The 23,385-nt window shown below is 45.8% G+C and overlaps 2 protein-coding genes across 2 annotated transcripts in view; both read left to right on the top strand.

Annotated features, from left to right (window-relative positions):
- LOC144892327 (uncharacterized) overlaps window positions 1-17,188 on the top strand; it is a 94,990-nt gene extending 77,802 nt beyond the window's left edge. Inside the window, exon 4 of the mRNA XM_078778315.1 lies at window positions 15,206-17,188. Within this exon, the coding sequence (XP_078634441.1) occupies window positions 15,206-16,131 (926 nt within the window). The 3' untranslated portion in view covers window positions 16,132-17,188. The remainder of the gene's footprint in view (window positions 1-15,205) is intronic.
- LOC144892143 (uncharacterized) overlaps window positions 15,199-23,385 on the top strand; it is a 37,981-nt gene continuing 29,794 nt past the window's right edge. Inside the window, exon 1 of the mRNA XM_078777374.1 lies at window positions 15,199-15,265. The gene's annotated coding sequence lies outside the window, so the exon portion shown is untranslated. The remainder of the gene's footprint in view (window positions 15,266-23,385) is intronic.

Here is a 23,385-nt window from a genome sequence, read left to right as displayed (position 1 = left end):
CAGGGGTCGGTACTAAGTCCATTACTATTTGTAGCTGTGATGGAGGTGCTGGCTCAGAACGTAAAGGAGGGTTTACCGTGGGAGTTGTTGTATGCAGATGATCTGGTGTTGATTGCGGAAAGTATGGATGGACTGAAGGAAAAGATGAACACGTGGAAGGAATGTATGGAGACAAAAGGTCTGAAGGTGAATATCGGAAAGACGAAGGTGATGGCAAGTGGTAAAGCATGTGGTGAGGTGGAAAGAACTGGGAAGTGGCCGTGTGCTGTGTGCAGGAAGGGTGTCGGAGTGAACTCCATTCAATGTACAATGTGCGCTGAGTGGGTTCATCAAAAATGTAGTGGTCTGAGGGGGGTCATTAACCAGTGTGGCAGCTACATTCAAGTGTAAGGTGTGCACAGAGGGAGCTGCAGATGGAGGAAATGCTGAGTTGGATCTTGGAGACTGCGTGAAGCTGGAAGGTGTGAAAACATTTTGCTACCGAGGAGACATGCTGAATGGAGAAGGTGGATCAGACTCGGCAACGGTTGCTCGAGTGAGATGTGCATGGAAGAAGTTTCGGGAACTGAGTGGCATGCTGATGAGGAGGGGAGTGTGGTTGAAGCTGAAGGGAAAGGTGTATGCTGCATGTGTGAGAAGTGTTATGATTTATGGGAGCGAGACATGGGTAATAAACATAGAGCAGCAACGAAGGTTGGAAAGGGTGGAAATGTGAATGGTTCGGTGGATGTGTGGAGTATCGTTGAGAGAGAGGAAGACAAATGATGAATTGCGAAAGATGATGGGAATAGAGCCTGTGATTGATGCTGTGAAGAGGAACAGGTTGAGATGGTTTGGTCATGTGTTGAGGAAGGATGAAAGTGACTGGTTGAGAAGAGTGATGGAAATGAATGTAGAAGGAAGCAGAGGACGGGGAAGACCGAAAAAGACTTGGCTAAAGATGGTGGAAGAAGAAATGCGGGCAAGGGGGTTAACAAGGAGAGATCCAGAAAATAGGGCAAAATGGAGAAGATTGTCATGGGGACCGCAAGGCTAACCCCCGCTCTAGCAGGGAAAATGGCCTTTAAAATGCATGTTGTTAAAATGCATGTTGTAGTAGATCAATTTCTCAAACATCAATTATCCCCTTCATTATTATATAAAATAATTTAAACAATATGCCTTGTTAAAGCCTAATCTTATTATCTCTTATTATAACACAGCAAATGTATGTCGTTATGTCGTTATGTATGTCGTTATGTTCAGATGCGATGAAAACGTCTTCTTCTTCAAATAAAATTAACATCCTCTTAATTAACCCTCTTCATTGCGTTAAGACTGCTGAGACCCCCTCAGACCTTTGATGACCCTTTAATACCCCCAAGACCCTTCAGACCACCAAGACCCCTGATGACTCAAAATACCCTGAAGACCCCAAACCCCCAAACACCCAAAACCCCCTTCAAGGCCCTGAGGCTCAAAAAGACCCTGAATACCCAAAAACCCAAAACACCCCGAAGACCCAAAACGCCCTGAAGACCCAAAACACAAAACTCTTCCACTTCCGGTTTCTCGATCGAGATGGCGACTTATGATCTCTTCAGGCATCAAAAGTTTGAGTATTTTTCCATTCGTGTGTCTGTCAAATTTCCACTCTTATTTTATTTTCGATGCGTTATTGTGTGTTTCTCGTTAGTTTTGGTTTGAAATTCATGTAACTTGTAATTAATAAATCGTTTTCTGTTTGCTCCGCGTGCGCGGCCTTGTAACTTGAGGTTTCCCCTGCCGGTGTCTGTTTCTTCAAGTTCCTTCCTTTGCTGTATTGCTTGGTTCTTAGATTTTTCTCATCTCCCCTGAACTTCCCTGAATACCTACTCTTTGTCGAACGTTTTAAATACCCCTCCCCTCCCTCCCCCCCAAAAAACAAAAACAAAAACATTTATTTCCTTTTCTCCACGTGTGCTGTTGTCTCAGCGTGTGCTTCGGTCCATGTGCTTCTGTCCTTGTGCTTCTGTCCTCTTGCTTCTCCCCACGTGCTTCTCTCCACGTGCTTCTCTCCACGTGCTTCTCTCCACGTGCTTCTCTCCACGTGCTTATCTCCACGTGCTTCTCTCCACGTGCTTCTCCCCACGTGCTTCTCCCCACGTGCTTCTCCCCACGTGCTTCTCGCCACGTGCTTCTCGCCACGTGCTTCTCGCCACGTGCTTCTCGCCACCTGCTTCTCGCCACGTGCTTCTCGCCACGTGCACTGTCTTGCCCCGCCCCCTTTACCCCCTTGTCTTCCACCTTTTGCCCTGCTCACGTGACACGTGGTTTGCCCCTCCAGGCTCCCTCTCGCCGTCGATATTTTGTGAATATAAGATTATTTTTCACGGTTTTGTTTAAATATTATTTAAATATGTTTAAACTTTCCCCTGCAATGTTTTATTCGGTGGTATATTACAACACGCTGTTTTTCTTCCTATTTAAAAGGCTTTTTTTTATTTCCTCCAATTAATCCACTTAAAAAAAATATTCAATCTCTTTCAATTCTTCCTCACTACATGCTCTAAACTCACCTTCATTTCACCCCTCCTCTATCGTTTTTAAACGGATCTCTGATTTGAAAATCACAATAAACCCAATTTGTGATAAATGTTTGTTTTTCATGAATCATCCACTTTCTAAACTCCCCCCTCACACCTCCCCTCCGAAACTCCCTCAACCCCCCTCCCTTTCCATTCTCCCCCACCACCCCTCCCCTCCTAAACTCCCCCCTTGCCCCTCCCCTCCAAATCTCCCCCTTGTCCCTCCCCTCCTAAACTCCCACCTCTCCCTCCTCTCCAAATCTCCCACTTTTCCCCTCCCCTTTAAATCTACCCCCTCACCCCTCCCCTTCAAAACTCCCCCCTCACCCCTCCCCTTCAAAACTCCCCCCGAACCCCTCCCCTGTCCTCCACCCGATGCTCCCCCTCCCCCTTCATTAACAGTATGGACCTCAAACATCCGGGGCCTTCGCTCAAACCTGACTGATCTCTCCACACAGGTTGCTTCTGACAATCCAGACTTGATCTGCTTAACAGAAACTTTTCTCTTTCAAGATGTCTCCGATTCCTTAATATCTCTTCCTGGTTACTCCCTGAAGGTATTGGAAAGGGTGTGAGAGAGGAGGACAAGGAAGAAAGTGAAGATCGACGAAATGCATTTTGGATTTATGCCAGGAAGAGGAACGACAGACGCCCTTTTAATTGTGAGGCAGTTGCAGGAGAAGTACATGGAGAAGAGGCAGAAGTTGTTTTTTGGGTTTGTTGATCTGGAGAAAGCATTCGATAGGGTTCCACGCAAAGTATTGACATGGGCATTGAGGAAGTTAGGAGTGGAGGAATGGTTGATCAGAGTAGTGAGGGCAATGTACAAAAGAGTTCATGTACACAGCTGTAAGGACGAAGGACGGGAACAGTGATGAGTTTGAGGTGAAGATGGGAGTGCATCAGGGGTCCGTACTAAGTCCACTACTATTTGTAGCTGTGATGGAGGTGCTGGCTCAGAACGTAAAGGAGGGTTTACCGTGGGAGTTGTTGTATGCAGATGATCTGGTGTTGATTGCGGAAAGTATGGATGGACTGAAGGAAAAGATGAACAAGTGGAAGGAATGTATGGAGACAAAAGGTCTGAAGGTGAATATCGGAAAGACGAAGGTGATGGCAAGTGGTAAAGCATGTGGTGAGGTGGAAAGAACTGGGAAGTGGCCGTGTGCTGTGTGCAGGAAGGGTGTCGGAGTGAACTCCATTCAATGTACAATGTGCGCTGAGTGGGTTCATCAAAAATGTAGTGGTCTGAGAGGGTCATTTACCAGTGTGGCAGCTACATTCAAATGTAAGGTGTGCACAGAGGGAGCTGCAGATGGAGGAAATGTTGAGTTGGATCTTGGAGACGGCGTGAAGCTGGAAGGTGTGAAAACATTTTGCTACCTCGGAGACATGCTCAATAGAGAAGGTGGATCAGACTCGGCAACGGTTGCTCGAGTGAGATGTGCATGGAAGAAGTTTCGGGAACTGAGTGGCGTGCTGATGAGGAGGGGAGTGTCGCTGAAGCTGAAGGGAAAGGTGTATGCTGCATGTGTGAGAAGTGTTATGATTTATGGGAGCGAGACATGGGTAATGAACTTGGAGCAGCAACGAAGGCTGGAAAGAGTGGAAATGCGAATGGTTCGATGGATGTGCGGAGTATCGTTGAGAGAGAGGAAGACAAATGATGAATTGCGAAAGGTGATGGGAATATTGCCTGTGATTGATGCTGTGAAGAGGAACAGGTTGAGATGGTTTGGTCATGTGTTGAAGAAGGATGAAAGTGACTGGTTGAGAAGAGTGATGGAAATTAATGTAGAAGGAAGTAGAGGATGGGGAAGACCGAGAAAGACTTGGCTAAAGATGGTGGAAGAAGAAATGCGGGCAAGGGGGTTAACAAGGAGAGATGCAGAAAATAGGGCAAGATGGAGAAGATTGTCATGGGGACCGCAAGGCTAACCCCCGCTCTAGCAGGGAAAATGGCCTTTAAAATGCATGTTGTTGTTGTTGTTGTTGTTGTTGTTGGTTACTCCCTCCTCCGGTATGATAGACCTGAGCCTCGTCCTGGTGGTGGGGTTGCTATCTTTATCAAAAACTCTCTTCCTCACTCTCCTTGCACTGCCCTCTCTCCACCCCACCCCCAGGAGTACCTCTGGTTACGGCTTCCTCTCCGCTCCCACCTTTTGTTCATATGTGTTCTGCACCGTCCTCCAAACAGTGATGACTCCATTTACATTTCGCGGTCTGACAACATGGACCAACTTCTATCCACTCATCCCAACTCTCTCTTCCTCATATGTGGCGACTTCAACTGTCATCAGGCCAGCTGGCTGGGTGTGGGTTCCTCTCTCGCGAGCCATGGCATCTCAGCAAAAGACTTCTGCGACTCATTGGGACTGACACAATCTGTCACTTTCCCGACCCAGATCTCAGTCAGTGGAGTATCTTCTCTTCTTGACTTGGTTATCACAAACTTCCCTGCAAATGTCTGCTGCTCTTCTTCTGCTCCAATCGGTTCTTCTTATCACGTGCTTGTTACAGTGGATATCTCTCTGGCCATTCTTAGAGAGCCTTCTCAGCATCGACAAATCTGGCATTTCACTCAGGCCGAATGGCATGCCCTTCAAGCAGCCATCAATCATCTGGACTGGTCTCCCATCTCTACTGCCTCTGACATCAATTCTTCCTGGGAATTCTTCCAAAGTAAACTGCTCTCCCTCATGCACAGATTTATCCCATCTCCTCTTCAATTGTCATACCCATCCTCCCGTCCATGGTACACTGAATCTTGTGGTGAGGCAGTTGCCCTGAAACAACATGCCTTTGCCTCTTGGAAGGCTAAACCAACTGAAGCCAATCTCAGTTCCTTTCACAAAGTTCGGAACAAGTGTGTGGGTGGCTACCCTCAGGAGTGCCAGGAAGCACAAATTTTTTTTTAATTTTTTTTTTTGTACATAAGATCGAGGCTCGTGAAAGAGCGAACATTAATCACACAGAAAGACAAACAGACACACAAAACAAATAACATCGGGAGCGGTAGACAAGATGGGGAGAGAGGGGGAAGGACACAAACACAACATTTGAGAGCAGGGACCGAGAGACATGGAGACATCGAGAGAACTGTGGGAGGGAGAGGGCTTTGGGGGGGAGGCATGGGAAGGGGAGGGGGGGTGGGAGAGGTATAAAACATATGGACACTGCCAAGACTTCCAGGAAAGTAGTTGGAATTTCAAACAAGGTGGATCTGGGGTGAATTAGTGGGGGTAGAAAAGATCAAGGTTTTGGATGGGGGAAGATAAGAGATGGTGGTGAACAGCTGTTTTGAAGACCTGGAGGGAGGAGTGTGATTGAAGTGAGTGTGGGAGTTTGTTCCAGAGGCAGGAGAAAAGAGGAATGAAAGAGTGAAGGTGAGCAGAGAGCCGAGATTTCGGCAGTTTAACCATCAGAGGGTGGCTGGCAGATCTTGTGCGACCTGTAGGAATATTTGGGGGACAGAGCACAGAGAGAGCTGGGGGAGCAAGGCCGGAGAGGAGTCGGTAGAAGACAGAAAGACCACCTACCTGCCTGCGGTGAGTGAGTGAAAGGCCCTCAGAGATAGCTTCATCGCGGGAGATTCCAATGATTCTGAAAGCTTTGGATTCAACAGCGTGAAGCCGAGCCAGGTGTGAGGCAGGAGCACCAGCCCATAGGGGAGAACAGTATTCCATTGAGCTGCGGATGAAAGCCTTGTATGTGGTGAGGAGCTCAGGTGTGCTTAGGAAGGACTTCGCACGACGGAGGATGCCCAGTCGGCGACTGGCTTTGGAGGCCAGCTTGGAAATGTGGTTTTCCCAAGAAAGATCATGGCAGATGGTGAGACCCAAAAGCTTGAGCGACAGAACTTCTTGGAGAGGATTGTTGAGAAAGTAGATGGGAGGGTTGTCCAGTCGATCTTTTCGGAGAGACATAGTAAGAGTGTGAGATTTGTCAGGATTGAAAGACATGTTCCACATGTTTGACCAGTCTGTGATTTTGTCCAGGTCTTCAGAGAGTGAGGAGGCTGCAGACTGCCGATCTGAGGGAAGAGGAATGGAGCGGCAGAGAGTGGAGTCATCAGCAAAGAGATACAGAGGATTTTCCAGAGAGTCGGAGAGATCATTGATAAAGACCAGAAAAAGCACAGGGCCCAGCACACTGCCTTGGGGAACTCCAGCCTGAACGGGAAGGGGAGATGAGAGAAATCCATTCAGGGCCACACGTTGACTACGACCAGAGAGGAAGTCCGCAAGCCATGCATGGAGATTTCCATGGATACCATAGGAGGAGAGTTTGGTGAGCAGAGTTGGGTGCCAGACCGTATCGAAGGCACGTGATATGTCAAGGGAGACAGCTCTGATTTCCTGTTTGGCATTGAGGACCTCAATCCATTGTTGAGACAGCAGAAGCAGCATGTCCAGAGTAGAGTGACCTGGTCTGAAACCAAATTGATGATCAGAGATCAAGCCATTGGAGAAGAGGAAAGATTTCATATCCGAAGCAATGATGGATTCCATGACTTTGCTGATAATTGGGAGCAGGCTGATTGGTCTGTAGTTGCAAGGATCTGTTTTTGCACCTTTTTTGTGTAAAGCGGTAATGTTTGCTGATTTCCAGGATGCTGGCAGATGACCTTGAGCAAAAGATAGGGTGAAAAGAACAGAGAGAGGGTGAGATAGAGCGGCAGAGCAGGATTTTAGGACCCGTGGGCTGATGCCATCTGGTCCAGTTGCAGAATCAGAGTCGAGGTTTGACAAAAACTCCTCCACCTTGTCAGGAGAGAAGGTCACAGAGTCCAGGAGCAGTTTGGTTCGACTGGGAAAGGTGGGAACAGAGAGAGATGGGTTTGGGACTAAGGATTTTGAGGCAAACACAGAGTTGAGGCATTCGGCTTTGTCACGTGCGATGTCAACTGTGTGGCCATTTGAGGTAAGGGAGGGGATGGAGGGGGAACAAACACCAGAAACGGATTTGACCAGACGCCACCAGGATTTGGAGGAAGGAGACAGGTTTGAGAGTTCATTCTTGAGTGAGGAGAGATAGTGCTTCCTGGCACTCCTGAGGGTAGACACACACTTGTTCCGAGCTTGGTGGAAGGAACTGAGATTTCCTTCAGTTGGAGTAGCCTTCCAAGAGGCAAAGGCAAGTTGTTTCAGGGCAACTGCCTCACCACAAGATTCAGTGTACCATGGACGGGAGGAAGGGTAAGACAACTGAAGGCGAGATGGGATAAATTTGTGCATGAGAGAGATCAGTTTGCTTTGGAAGAATTCCCAGGAAGAATTGATGTCAGAGGCAGTGGAGATGGGAGACCAATCCAGACGATTGATGGCTGCTTGAAGACCGTCCCAGTCGGCCTGAGTGAAATGCCAGACTCGTCGACGCTGAGGAGGCTCTCTGAGAATGGCCAGAGAGATGTCCACTTTGACAAGCACATGATCAGAAGAACCGATTGGAGCAGAAGAAGAGCAGCAGACATTAGCAGGGAAGTTAGTCATAACCAAGTCTAGAAGAGAAGATACTCCATTGGCTGAGATCCGGGTCGGGAAATTGACAGATTGTGTCAATCCCAGTGAGTCACAGAAGTCCTTTGCTGAGGTGCCATGACTGGTGAGAGAGGAACCCACACCCAACCAGGTGGCATGATGACAATTGAAGTCACCACATATGAGGAAGAGAGAGTTGGGATGAGTGGATAGAAGTTGGTCCATGTTGTCAGACAGTGAAATGTAGATGGAGTCATCACTGTTTGGGGGACGGTACAGAACACATATGGACAAAAGGTGGGAGCGGAGAGGAAGCCGTAGCCAGAGGTACTCCTGGGGGTGAGGAGGAGAGAGGGCAGTGCAAAGAGAGTGAGGAAGAGAGTTTTTGATAAAGATAGCCACCCCACCACCAGGCCGAGGCTCAGGTCTATCATACCGGAGGAGGGAGTAACCAGGAAGAGATATTAAGGAATCAGAGACATCTTGAAGGAGGAAAGTCTCTGTTAAGCAGATCAAGTCTGGATTGTCAGAAGCAACCTGTATGGAGAGATCAGTCAGGTTTGAGCGAAGGCCCCGGATGTTTGAGGTCCATACCATTAATGAAGAGAGAGGGGGAGCATCGGGTACAGGACAGGGGAGGGGAGGAGTAGGGTAAGATGAAGGATGAGAGGGGGAGGTAGGGAGAGCAGTTGTTAGTGTGTCAGCAATTGCAGAAGAGTTCCAAGAAAGGGAAGGATGAGGAGGATGAAAGGTTTGAAGGTGAAGGGATGAGGCACAGAGAGGGGTTGTTTGAGGGGGGGGCAGAGGAAAGAAGAAGGTTGGGGGGGGTGGAGGTATGAGATAGAAGGGAGACGAAGTGGGGAGGAGGCAGCTTTGAGGAGGAGGAGGGAGAATTGGAGAGGAATGGTATGGGGGGAGATTTGAATGGGAGGGGTTGGGGGGGAGTTTTGAAGGAGAGGAGTGAGGGGGGAGTTTAGGAGGGGAAGGGCAAGGGGGGAGTTCAGGAGTGGAAGGGCAAGGGGGGAGTTCAGGAGTGGAGGGGTAGGGGGGGAGTTTAAGAGTGGCGGGGCAAGGGAGGAGTTTAGGAGTGTAGGTGCAAGGGGAGGGATTTGGATGGGAGGGGCAAGAGGGGAGATTAGAAAGTGGATGATTAATGAAAGACGAACATTGAAAACAAATTGGGTTTGTTGTGATTTTCAAGTTAGCAATCCGGTTCAGAATGATGGAGGAGGGATGGAATGAATGTGAATTTAGACCATGTAGTGAGGGAGGCGTATAAGATATTGAATTTCTTTTTTTTGAGGTGGAATGAGTTGGAGAGGAAATTGAGAAAAGCCTTTTAAATAGGAAGAAAAACAGCGTGTTGTAAAATACCACTGAGTAAAACACTGAAGGGGAAAGGTTATACATATTTAAATAATATTTAAACAGAACCGTGAACAATCTTATGTGCACAAAAAATACCAACGGGGGGAGAGCCGAGAGGGACCACCACGAGTCACGTGAAGGGCAAACGGTGGATGGCAAGGAGTTAATGGGGGCGGGGCGAACAGCACACCTGGACAGAAAATACAGGATGAGTCAACAGTACACGTGGAGAAAGGAAAATAAATGTTTTTGGTTTTTTTTTTGTTTGTTTGGTTTTTGGGGGTGGTGGGGGGGGGGGGGGAGGTGGGGATTTAGAACGTTAGACAGAGTATTATGTTCGGGGTAGAAGGGAAAAAAACTAAGAGCCAAGCAAAACACGATTAAGATAACAAACACCGACGGGGGTACAACTACAAGGCCGCACACGAGGAGCAGAACACGATTAAATAATTACAAGTTACAGGAAATTCAAACCAAAAGTAACTATAATCAAAACAATAACGCATGGACGATAAAATAACGAGTTGAAATTTGACAATCTATCTGGGGAAATGGGGGAGAAACACGTGGTCGAAGAACGAACGAACGAACGAATAAGAATGAATAAACGAATGAGAACAGAGAAGGAAATGTTTTTTTTTTTGGATTTTTTTGAGTTGTGATTTACACAAGGAAGAGGGCTATGGGGTGAAAAGATTGGGAAAAGAGAACGAAAGTTATTGGATCACAAAAACACGGACCGCTGAGAGAAAAACAAAGCCTCAAGGTTGTACAGTGTTCACTGTACAACTACAAGGCCTCAAAACACGACCCGAATTAACACGATTTTCAATACAGATATGAAAGATTTGCACCGAAAATCTTCGTCGGGAGACAATATATACACCATAAAATAAAGTTATAACGAAAATACAAATGGGAACAATTACTTAACTTCGATTTCGATGGATAGCATGGAGAGCTGAGAATAAACGAACCCTCGCCAGCAAGACCGGAAACGGAAGTCAATAATTCTCTCCACATTCAAGAAAGAACTCTCAAACCTGTCTCCTTCCTCCAAATCCTGGTGGCATCTGGTCCCCCTCCATCCCCTCCCTTACCTCAAATGGCTACACAGTTGACACCGCACATGACAAAGCCGAATGCTTCAACTCTGTGTTTGCCTCAAAATCTTGTGTCCCGAACCCATCTCTCTCTGTACCTACCTCACCCATTCGAACCCAGCTGCTCCTGGACTCTGTGTCCTTCTCTCCTGACAAGGTGGAGAAGTTTGTGTCAAACCTCGACTCTGATTCTGCAACTGGACCAGACGGCATCACCCCACGGGTCCTAAAATCCTGCTCTTCCGCTCTACCTCACCCTCTCTCTGTTCTTTTCACCCTCTCTTTTGCTCACGGTCAGCTGCCAGCATCTTGGAAATCAGCAAACATTACTGCTTCACACAAAAAAGGTGCAAACACAGATCGTTGCAACTACAGACCAATCAGCCTGTTCCCAATTATCAGCAAAGTCATGAAATCCATTATTGCTTCGCATATCAAATCCTTCCTCTTCTCAAATGGCTTGATCTCCGATCATCAATTTGGATTCAGACCAGGTCATTCTACTCTGGACATGCTGCTTCTGTTGTCTCAACGATGGATGGAGGTCCTCAATGCCAAACAGGAAATCAGAGCTGTCTCCCTTGAGATATCACGTGCCTTCGATATGGTCTGGCACCCCGCTCTGCTCTCCAAACTCTCCTCCTATGGTCTCCATGGAAATCTCCACGCATGGTTTGCGGACTTCCTCTCTGGTCATAGTCAACGTGTGGCCCTGAATGGGTTTCTCTCATCTCCCCTTCCTGTTCAGGCTGGAGTTCCCCAAGGCAGTGTTCTGGGCCCTGTGCTTTTTCTGGTCTTCATCAATGATCTCTCCGGCTCTCTGGAAAATCCTCACTATCTCTTTGCTGATGACTCCACTCTCTGCCGCTCCATTCCTCATCCCTCAGATCGGCAGTCTGCAGCCACCTCACTCTCTGCAGACCTGGACAAAATCACAGACTGATCAAACAAGTGGAACATGCCTTTCAATCCTGACAAATCTCACACTCTTACTATGTCTCTCCGAAAAGACCGACTGGACAACCCTCCCATCTACTTTCTCAACAAACGTCTCCAAGAAGTTCTGTCACTCAAGCTTTTGGGTCTCACTATCTGCTATTATCTTTCTTGGGAAAACCACATTTCCAAGCTGGCCTCCAAAGCCAGTCGCCGACTGGGCATCCTCCGTCGTGCGAAGTCCTTCCTTGGCACACCTGAGCTCCTCACCACATACAAGCCTTTCATCCGCAGCTCAATGGAATACTGTTCTCCCCTCTGGGTCGGTGCTCCTGCCTCACACCTAGCTCGGCTTCACGCTGTTGAAACCAAAGCTTTCAGAATCATTGGAATCTCCCACGATGAAGCTAACTCCGAGGGCCTTTCACTCACTCACCGCAGGCAGGTTGGTGGTCTTTCTGTCTTCTACCGACTCCTCTTCGGCTTTGTTCCCCCAGCTCTCTCTGTGCTTTGTCCCCCAAATATTCCTACAGGTTGCACAAGATCTGCCAGCAATCCTCTTCTGGTTAAACTGCCAAAATCAAGACTCTCTGCTCACCTTCACTCTTTCACTCCTCTTTTCTCCCGCCTCTGGATCAACAAAGTCCCTCACTCTCTTCAATCCCACTCCTCCCTCCAGGTCTTTAAAACAGCTGTTCACCACCATCTCTTATCTTCTCCTATCCAAAACCTTGATCTTTTCTACCCCCCGCTAATTCACCCCAAATCCATTTTTGTGAAATTCCAACTTCTTTCCAGGAAGTCCTTGCAGTGTCCATGTGTTTTATACTTCTCCCACCTCCCCCAAAGCCCTCTCCCTCCCACAGTTCTCTCGATGTCCCTACTCTCAAATGTTGTGTTTGTGTCCTTCCCACTCTCCCCATCTTGTCTACCGCTACCCTTATTATATGTTTTATGTGTCTGATTTTTTTTGTGTGATTAATGTTAGTTCTTTCACGAGCCTTGATCTTGTATGCAAAAAAAAAAAAAGATGGAGTCATCAGGAGGGATGGGATTCGGGTTTCAGCTGCTACTCCTCAACGCTAAAACCCATTCAAGCACAGCCAAGTGAGCCCTACAAATTTTTTTCAGAATGAGTGAGCCCTACAGAAAAAACACCCCGAAGACTCAAAAGACACAAAATGCCCAGAAAACCCAAAACACCCTGAAGACTCAAAACACACTGAAGACGACAAAGACTCTTCAAGACCCAAAATACCCTGAAGACCCCAAAGACCCCGAAGACCCAAAACACCCCCAAAGACCCAAAATAACCTTGAAAGCCCTTAGGCTCAAAAATACGCTGAAGACCCAAAAGACCCTGAAGACTCTAAAAGACCCAGAGCAAACAAAAGACTTTTAAGACCCAAAAGCCCCTGAAGACAACGTAGACCCAAAATACCCTGAAGACCCAAAACACCCCAAAGACCCAAAATACCCTTGAAGACCCAGAGGATCCAAAACACTCTGAAGACCCAAATGTCCCTGAAGACCCAAAACACCATGAAGACCCAAAAGACACCGAAATGGTCAAAGATGCCTATCCCTCTGTAACGACGTGTGGTGATGCGCGTGGAGCGCGCCGAGTCACACTCGTATTGTAAATGATAACACACTGAGCAGTAAAATAATTAAAAATTCTTTATTAATAGCCTGACGTTTCAAGAACAAACTAGTTCTCTTCCTCAGAGGCGTTGAGTGTGGTGTTAACCATTAAGTTCTGTTGGGGACGGTTCACGTGATGGATTGGTCCAAGTCCTTGCCAATCACAGGGCTTCCCTGTATTCAAATGACTCCGTTTGACTGCCATTTTTGACGTTGTAATTGATTGCAGAGTGCTATGTATGTGGGGTGGAAGTCGATGTGTCGGTTTTTATCAGAGTACTCGGCCTCGACAATCTCGCGGTTCACTCTCAAAGATCCTGTGCCAAGGATCGTGGTCTGATTCCATGAGAATGTGTGTTGGTCTGTGTGTATGTGTGTTGCAACCAATGACAACCTGTCTTGTCGTCTTATAGCATGTCTTACAGCACGTCTGGCCTTGTGGCTGGTGTTCAGTTAGCCTTGTCGTTAAGCGTTTGGATGTTTGGCCCACATAATTGGCTTCACAATCTTCACATTTTATGTTGTAGATGGCATTCTTTCTGTCATATTTGATCACCTGGTCCTTTGGCGATGACAGCTGTGCTCGTAAGGATGCTTGTGGTTTGTGGATGATGTTGATGTTGTATTCACGGAGAATGCGGCTTTTGGTTTCGGAAGTGTGTTGTATGTATGTAAGTGCCACCGTGTGTGGGGGTGTGGTTGGATGGTTGTTGTTGGAGTTGGATTTCCGGCGACAAGATTTGATGAATGCATTTGTGTCGTGGTTTTCTCGCAGTAGTTGAGTTTCCATCCTGCGTTGTTCATGGTCACTGCAGTGTGTTTTTTGCACGATCTACTAAGCTGCGAACACAACTTATTTTGTAGAAGGTGGGATGGCCACGACGGCAATCCAATACTATGTCTGTGTTAGAAGGTTTACGGTGCACCTGCGTGTGTAGCTTGCCGTTTCCGTCGCCGGAAATCCAAATCCAAATCGAAATCGAAGAGTGTCGTCGTTTTTATTGCATTATTATTGTGCATTTCCTAAATTTGTTGTGTTTGCATGTTGTTGGCTTTGGAATAGAGAGAAAGAGAAAGAGAGAGAAAGAGAAAGAGACAGAGACAGAGACAGAGACAGAGAGAGAGACAGAAAAAGAAAGCGACTGAAAGCGACTTTTGAAGCTCTTTTATTATCAAGGGAAGAAAAATACACAGGTTATACAAATAATAATAAAATCACCAATTCCAAACACGTGCAGCCCAACAACAACAAAAAAAACCCTTTGACACTAAATTAAACATTTGGCACGCCATTATCAAATTTACAAAACCCACCCTTAACACACCATCTTTTCGCAAAGGTTTACAAATCATGTTTCATTTGACAAAAAGAAAATTCCATACGTAACCTTGCCATGACAAGAGCCTGAAAAACAATTTCGACATCACATAAAATATCAGCATTTGCAAGGAACTTTGCTTTTCTTGTCTTATAGGGTGCCAATTTTCCAATGGAAATCAAGAAATTAACATGAGCAGTCTCAGAGCTCTTTTTCACACTAATTGGTATCCCCCCCCCCCCAAAAAAACCTGTGGTGAAAGAAAGGTTCATACGATGAAATAACGGTGATTTTAAAAAAAAGAATGGAGTGTCTTGCACAATCTACATATGTGTGAAAAAGGTCTTTAGAAAGCATACAAAAAGGATGTTACACTGAATTAGCCTCATTAAAACAATGTGATAAAACATTGGAGGGCAACACAAAGGGAGATAGAGAGAGAGAGAGAGAGAGAGAGAGAGAGAGAGAGAGATAGAGATTATTTTTATTTTTATTTTTGCCTTTTGTAGGTGAAGATTTACCTCCCAAATTTTTTTCTTTTTTTTCTGCAGTGGAACAAAAACATGTTCGTGCATTTGTCAGGGCATGTGAATCTTATTTCTTTCTACAGGTCATTTGTTGTTCTATTTACAGGTGATCCACTGAATCTGCAAGGGAGGCTGCATCTACTTCTATGAACAGCGCAGACACACACCTGGAAGACTCGCCAACTGAAACAAAGAAGAGGACGTTTTACAAACAAGACAAACCGAATGAGGAAATGTTTTCACAGAATAATTTTCACACAAAGAAAGATGAAAAATGCCCAGTTTGTGGAAAATCCTTCAGTCGTTCATCCAGCTTTACAACACATCTGCGAAAACACAATTGTGAGCGTCCATACGAATGTACAAGTTGTGGGAAATCTTTTCAATGGTCAACCAATCTTAAAGCACACATGATAATTCACAGTGGAGAACGCCCATACAAATGCATCAGTTGTGGGAAATCTTTTCATCGGTCATCCGACCTTAAAGCACACATGATAATTCACAGTGGAGAGCGTCCATACAAATGCATCAGTTGTGGGAAATCTTTTCATCGGTCATCCAACCTTAAAAGACACATGATAATTCACAGTGGAGAGCGCCCATACAAATGCACAAGTTGTGGGAAATCTTTTCATCGGTCATCCAACCTTAAAAGACACATGATAATTCACAGTGGAGAGCGCCCATACAAATGCACAAGTTGTGGGAAATCTTTTCGTTGGTCATCCTCCCTTAAATCACACTTGAGAATTCACAATGATGAACGCCCATACAAATGCACAAGTTGTGGAAAAACATTTAATCGGCCATCCACCCTTAAAGTACACGTGAGAATTCACAGTGGAGAACGCCCGTACAAATGCATCAGTTGTGTAATTTTTTTAAATCATTCATCCAGCCTTAAAACACACATGATAATTCACAATAATGGTGAACGCCCATACAAATGCACAAGTTGTGGAAAATCTTTTAATCAGTCATCCCATGTTAAAACACACATGATAATTCACAATAATTCTGAACGCTCATACAAATGCACAATTTGTGGAAAAACATTTAATCGGCCATCAACTCGAAAAAGACACGTGGGAATTCACAGTGGGGAGCGCCCGTACAAATGCACAAGTTGTGGAAAAAAATTTAATCGGGCATCTTACCTCAAATTACACAAGACTAGGGCATGCCCGTACTATATCTATATCTAAAATTATATCCCCCCCTCTATTTACATGAAATGGTTTGGTCCATGAAATGTTTTGGTCCATTCGCAACGCCAAAGCGAACGGCGAACGCTTTACATGGAATGGTTTGGTCCATGAAATGTTTTGGTCCATTCGCAACGCCAAAGCGAACGGCGAACGGCTTGCGAGTACAGTGACAATCCCCCCGGGGTTTTTATTAGTTTTAAAACATCGTTTAACGCCAACATAGCGCCAACATAGTTTGCCGACGGGAAATAAATGAATACGCTCTCAAATGTGCCATCCGAGGCAGAGTGTGTTCGCCACGTTCGGCACACGCGATAGCTCGCTGCTCTCTGATTGGTTGAATCGTTTTTTGGACATAGCTCGGTAAGTAATTGTCCGATTAATATGAAACCTTGAAAAGGCACATCCTCGGGTCCCCAGCAATATACCTGGCAAGTTTAAAGTATATCGGACCCGTGGTTGTCGAGAAACAGCGGTCACAGACAAACAAACGTACAAACAAACAAACACACAGAGATTACTGGAATTATAGATAGATAATTCACAGTGGTGAACGCCCATACAAATGCACAAGTTGTGGAAAATCTTTCAAACAATCATCCCACCTAAAAACACACATGACAATTCACAATGGAAAACGCCTGTAGAAATGCACAATTTGTGGAAAGTCTTTCATTAATCCATCCGCCCTTAAAATATACATGAGAATACACAATGGAGAACATTCATACAAACACACAGTTTGAGGAAATAATTCAATCATTCGTGCAACCTCAAAATCCATTTAAAAAGACGGATAGCATAACAACGGTGCAGCGGGGCTTGGATCTACCAAGTGGAAGACCAGACATTTGACCAGATCCTCAGCTTTGATTGGTGGATGTTTGTTAATGACATACACCGGACAGCCGGCCAAACGCTGTTCCAGATGGCATTGCCCTGTGGGCTACACTGTAAAATGGCTGCCAAACAACTTCACCATTTACATCATCAAATTTTTTTTGTTGACCAATTTATCTCGAGATCACGCTCAATAAATTTCATACTGATCGGATCAAGCATTCTACTAGTCGATTTATGATGTCATAATGAAGGAACCTATGACATCATCATTAACATATGTAATTACCCATGGGGAGTACTTTACAATGAGCCACCTTTCAATTTTTTTTCCATGGAGCGGTTTCAGAGATATAGAGGTGCAAAGTTTATCGTTTTTTTCAGAGATGGCACCCGTACCACATGACCTATGATGTCATAATTATCATTAAAAAATTCCACAGGAGGTACACCAATGGTGAAAATTTTGTGTCAATTTGACCAACGTTTGCAGAGAAAACGAATTTTAAGGGGGAAAAAAACCCCGCAAAATTCAGACGGAAGGAACATACATACATACTGTTACGGATTCGTCACTTCCGCTGGGGTGGTTTTCACCCACTGGACATGTTTCTGATATTATGTATTATTATTAGTTTCACAGGGTTTGTTGTTCACGAACGGTTATCAGGAGTTAAGGAGGATAACTGGGTGAAACAGGAAACCGAAGGAGAAGACAATGAGGTGAAGAGGAAGAAGTAGCACGAAAAAGTTGGCGTGACGTCAGCGCTCCGTAACGAGCCAGGTTTACCGACAGCCGCGAGGGGATTTTGAGTTCCTGGAAGGAACATCCGGTGATAAGAGTATTCGCTGGAGTGGAGAAATCTGCATAGACAGATTTGGGGTGCTGAGATTCTGACGAATCCTCGTCTCGTTGCATCGGCTCAAGCCAGAGCCGTCGACCATCTTGCACCCCGTGCGTCGGGCACCTGTGAAGGTTTGCTTTGTGTCATCTTCACCCCAACATCCCACCGTCTGCCGGGGATGGGTGTGTGCGACCGCTTCGTCGACAATTACGTTGCGGTTTGCTGAGGCAGCGGTGAAGGTGCGACTCTGGAGGGCGCCGTTGTACAGTTTGGCGGGAAGAGCACCCTGCCCACTGTACACGCTTCGGATATCGACTGGAGAGCGAGATTCGGCCTTCGACCGGATTTCGTTCCATCGACCGCTGGAGAGAATCCCATTCGCCTTGGGAAAAGTCATAGAGACATTGAGGAGTGTCGTTACACTCGCTGACCGTGCCGTGAGTGACCTGACTTTATATAAGGGATATATAGAGTGCACTCTTAATGGCCATTTGCTGTACCGTATTACCTGTGTGTGATTTATAAGACAAGTTTGTTCATTTATAATCATTGGTGTGGTTTCACTGTTGATTTTCAACACAGGGTAATATATTTTTCTGCCGGGGTTCCTCTCGGGGTTCGGAGGTTACCGAGACCAGGAGATTGTGGAGGACTCCGTAACAGAAATTGGGGGCTCGTCCGGGATCTAAAATTCCCTAAATATGGTCCGGGATAGAATTCCCGAGCATTCCCAAATTTTCCAATTTTGGAATTTGTTCAACATTCCCAAATTTTTCAAAAAACAAACAAAAAATGTTTTTGTTTTTTTTAGGGAAATTTCTTGTGTTAAGGTTAACAGGTGTTAACGGATAGTCACCATGGAGTTTGACACAGAAGTTTACAGCGACCCCTAGTGAGGCACAGTTCCGAGCGTTACTAAAATCGGAACTCTTGATATTGGGCAAACATTTTAGCTTGGAGGTCCGAGCTAAAATGAAGAAAACAGAGATGCAGACAGTGGTGATAGAATCTATGGTGGAACGAGGAACATGGAGAGAGGGAGCCTTGGATTGGTTACCAGAAGAACAAGAAAGTGTGGAACTCCAAAAAACGGAGATGCAATTGAAGAGCCAGGAAAGGTTAGAAGAGAAAAAAGCAGAGGAAAGGAGAGTTGAAAGAGAACTCCAGGAAAGGTTAGAAGACAAAAAAGCAGAGGAAAGGAGAGCTGCAAGAGAACTCAAAGCAGAGGAGAGAAAAGCCGAAAGGGAGTTAAAGGCCTGTGAATTGGCGCGTCAGCAGGAAATTAAAGTCAAGGAGCTGGAGTTAATGAGAGAACGGGGAGAGGTACCACCCATGCCGACTGGTTTGACAACTAGTCAACACACCTGGGATGTTGGCAGACATGTGAGGCTGGTTCCACGCTTCAATGCAAAGGAGGTATCCAAGTTTTTTTTACACTTTGAGAAAGTGGCTCAAATGCTAAAATGGCCGGAGGAGTCCTGGACCATATTAGTGCAAAGTGTTCTGGTGGGTAAAGCTCAAGATATTTATTCGGCTTTACCGATTGAGCAATGTGCAGATTATGAGATAGTGAAGAAAACCATTCTTAAAGCTCTGAATTGGTCCCTGAAGTTTACCGGCAAAAAAATCCGGATCGCCAGGAAGAGGAAGAATGAGACCCATGTGGAGTTTGCCAGAATGAAAGAAACCGTGTTTGATCGGTGGTGTGATTCAAGAGGAGTTGGGAACGACTTCGAACTATTGCGACAATTGATCCTCGTGGCGGAATTCCAACAGTGCGTCCAAGAGGACATTAAAGTACATCTGAAGGAAAGGAAAGTACCAAAGCTGTATGAGGCAGCAACCATGGCAGATGATTATGCTTTAACACACAGGATGGGGTTCCACAAACCTACCTTCTCACCTAGACTTAACCAGGGGAGTTATGGTGCACCCGGTGCGGAGAACGAAGATTCATGGGGACGGCCTGGAGATGACTATGAGGATAGATCTGATACCGCGACTCCCCGGTATTAGAGGTCTACAGTGCCAAGACGGACTAAACCTCTGGGGGGCTCGAGGCAGACCACGAGGTTCTCCTCCGGGCCTACTTGCGCTTTTTGCCATAAACCTGGACACTTGATGTCCCACTGTTATGCCTTGGGAAAGGAAAATCAGGAGCGGAGGTCGACTAGTACAACTCCAAATGCAATGGCAAGTGTGAGAACTCGCCCTCAAAAGGGTTACCAACCATTTATTTCAAAGGGGTTTGTGTCACTGGATGGAGACCCGACTACCCGGAAACCTGTTAGGGTATTGAGGGACACCGGAGCACATCAATCTTTAATGCTTGAAGGCATCTTGCCATTGTCAGAGGAGACAGCAACTGGTGATAGTGTTCGTTTACAGGGGATTGGTGGCTGTGTTAGAGCGCCACTTCATGCCATCCAGTTGGAGTCCGATGTGGTGTCAGGACCGGTCACCGTATAGTCCTTGAGCCCAGACCCCAATTTTCACATATTGGTACCACCCAGAGGGACCAAACCAAATTGCTATTTTCAGCTTGCTAGATGTCCCCTGTGAAGGTGTGCCTCTGGAGGGTGCCGTTGTACAGTTTGGCAGGAAGAGCACCCTTGCCCACTGTACACGCTACGGATATCGACTGGAGAGCGAGATTCGGTCTTCGACCGGATTTCGTTCCATCGACCGCTGGAGCGAATCCCATTCACCATGGGAAAAGTCATAGAGACATTGAGGAGTGTCGTTGCACTCGCTGGCCATGCCGCGAGTGACCTGACTTTACATAAGGGATATATAGAGTGCACTCTTAATGGACATTTGCTGTACCGTATTACCTGTGTGTGATTTATAATACAAGTTTGTTCATTTATAATCATTGGTGTGGTTTCACTATTGATTTCAACACAGGGTAATATATTTTTCTGCCGGGGTTCCTCTCGGGGTTCGGAGGTTACCGAGACCAGGAGATTGTGGAGGACTCTGTAACAATACATACATACATACATACATACATACATACATACATAGACGGGACAGACTGACAAAATCTGTTCCAGATGGCATTGCCCAACAGACGAGTCCGTAAAAAAATCACAATGGAAAACATCGACAGAAATGTACATTGTGTGAAACTGAATTCGGTTCCACTCTTCAGACAGCCAGAAAACAACATCTGTCCAACCTCAAGAATGAATTGTCAAACTTCTCTTCTTTCTTTAAAACCTGATGGCGCCTTGTTCATCTGTCTCAGGAGTATGGTCCCCCTCCATCCCTCTCTTCAAATGACCCCAAAGCCGTTTCAACTCATGAGAAGGCTGAATGCCTCAATTTTGTGTTTGCTTTCAAATTTTGTATCCGCATCCCATCACTCCCGGTTGTAGGGGGACCAAACCCATCCTTCCCTGTCGTATCAAACTGCTCTTGGACTCTGTATCTTTTGCACCTGTGAAGGTGGAGAAGGCTCTTCCAACCCTCAACTCTGACTCTGCTGTTGGACCGGACGGCGTCAGCTCACGTGTCCTAAAAACATGCTCTGCTGCTCTTGCACATCCTCTGTCTGCCCTTTTCACCTTGTCATTTGCAGTAGGTCAGGGTCGTTTCCCAAAAATAATCATTTATTCATTTTATTTGATAAAATTCCAAGAGTTTCATCTATGTTCATACATGCATTCTGTCAAGTCCGTGGCCGATGAACACCAGCCTGAGACTGATAGCCGGTCGGCCTTATTTGATTTGGCCGATCTTATTTGGCCGTAAGGCGATCAAACCGAAAATTTGCGGTCAGTTTGTCGTGCGCAAATGAAGGAACCAGGGTGCTTACCTGCACGGAGCTCACGGGATTTATACTCGAACCCACAAACATAGAAATGAGAAAAGGAAAATCAACAACACCACAAATGAAATGCAACAAATATAATGGTTTCATGAAATAAATCTTGGCAAAATAAAGGCTGAGGTAAAATAAATATTTGCTACTTTGAGGGACCCTCAACGCTGACACAAAAACACACAAGCGGTATGATAAAACAAAATAAATGTTTTCTTGTAAGTTAAACCACCGGCCTTATCTGTCTCCAAAGGGGTCCTCATCGAGTGGTGGCGATGGTCAGGTTCCTCTTTTCCCTTGCATGAGCGAACAAGATGGCACGGCTTACGAAGGCGTGAGACGGAGACAACCCATCCCTCTCCTCGGTTCCTCCAAGCTCCTGAGTGAGTCCAAATGTTGCCCGCCTCTGTCAAGATCCTGCCGGCACAGCAAAAGCTTCACTCAACTCCTTTAAAGGCTCTCCCAAATTCCAGCCTCAGCCGAGAGCCAGAGACAAATGGTGACCGCCTCCACCAAAAACAAGCACGAGAGACAGCCTGCCCGATTATTCCTCTTTTCTTGCCCGAACCTTCTCGCTCTGACGTCATCCCGACCAATCACCTAGTTCCACCGAAACGCCCCATGGTCGGGCTCGACCCAATGACGAACTTCGGGGCAAGGCCTTTTTCCCTGCTTTATTGTTGGGTGGGGTTAATTGTCTATCGAGAACGTTTGGCTCTGCTCGGGAATGTTTGGGTTTCTGTTGGCAGTTGTTGGTGTTGGGGGAACGAGGGTTTTTATTTCCGGCCTTGTTATGAAAATGTTGGGAAAAGCCACCGGGGGCAATCGCATACTGGGGGAAACTAATCTTAACCCCTTATCTCCTCAACACAGCTTCACCTCCTGTGTGAAGACACATAAACAATCTTAAGCTCCAGTTTCCCTAATGAATACATCGAGATGTCTCCTACATGTCCACGGTCCAAGCTATACCAATACAATCCTGCCCTTATTATGGTATTCCATCATCTACCTCCACAAACGCAACACATGATGCGCACCGCTGGGGAGTACTTGGCAAAAAATAATTTTTTTGATCAGTATGTTGATCACTCCAGTTTGTTAATAATAACAATCTTTATTGTCCCATATTCAGGGAAATTATTCTTTGGTGACACGGTAAGTTAAACCATCATTAAAACATAAAACACAAAGGGAATAAGAAAAAATATAAGGATATAAAATATGGAAGATGGACCAAACAGGAAAATGGCTTGGAATTTTAATTTTAATTTAGCATTTGAATTGCACATGGTACAAATGACTTTGTAAATGTTCTTCTTCATCCTCCTGACACGAAAGCGTCTCCCTGATGGCAGTTTTTCAAAAAGTCCATTCAAGAAGTGACTTTCATTGGTACACACCTGCACAGACTTCCTTTTCAATGCTCGCAAGTACAGAGACTACATACTACTAGAAGGCCCACACACTTTAAATGCCAGTGTCATGACCTTTCTCAATCGTGACTTATTCCGCACATTTAGATAACTGTACAGGAAATCAAATTAAATGGCAAAACGCGGATTAGCGAACACAAAATGAATGCAACTTCCTGAGAGGATAAAATCTTTGCATTGATTTCGTGTACACAGCATCAGTATTTCCATCAACATTCAGCTTGGTATCAACAATGGTGCCCAGGTATTTAGATTTGTGAACAATTTTCACCATTCATGGTTACAGGCTCATGATTGTGACCTT

This window comes from Myxine glutinosa, chromosome 5 (genome assembly GCF_964187855.1).
Source record: "Myxine glutinosa chromosome 5, kmMyxGlut1.1, whole genome shotgun sequence".
Taxonomy (NCBI): Eukaryota; Metazoa; Chordata; class Myxini; order Myxiniformes; family Myxinidae; genus Myxine; species Myxine glutinosa.
The sequence above is the reverse complement of the archived record's forward strand: the minus strand, read 5'-3'. Positions and strand labels throughout refer to the sequence as shown.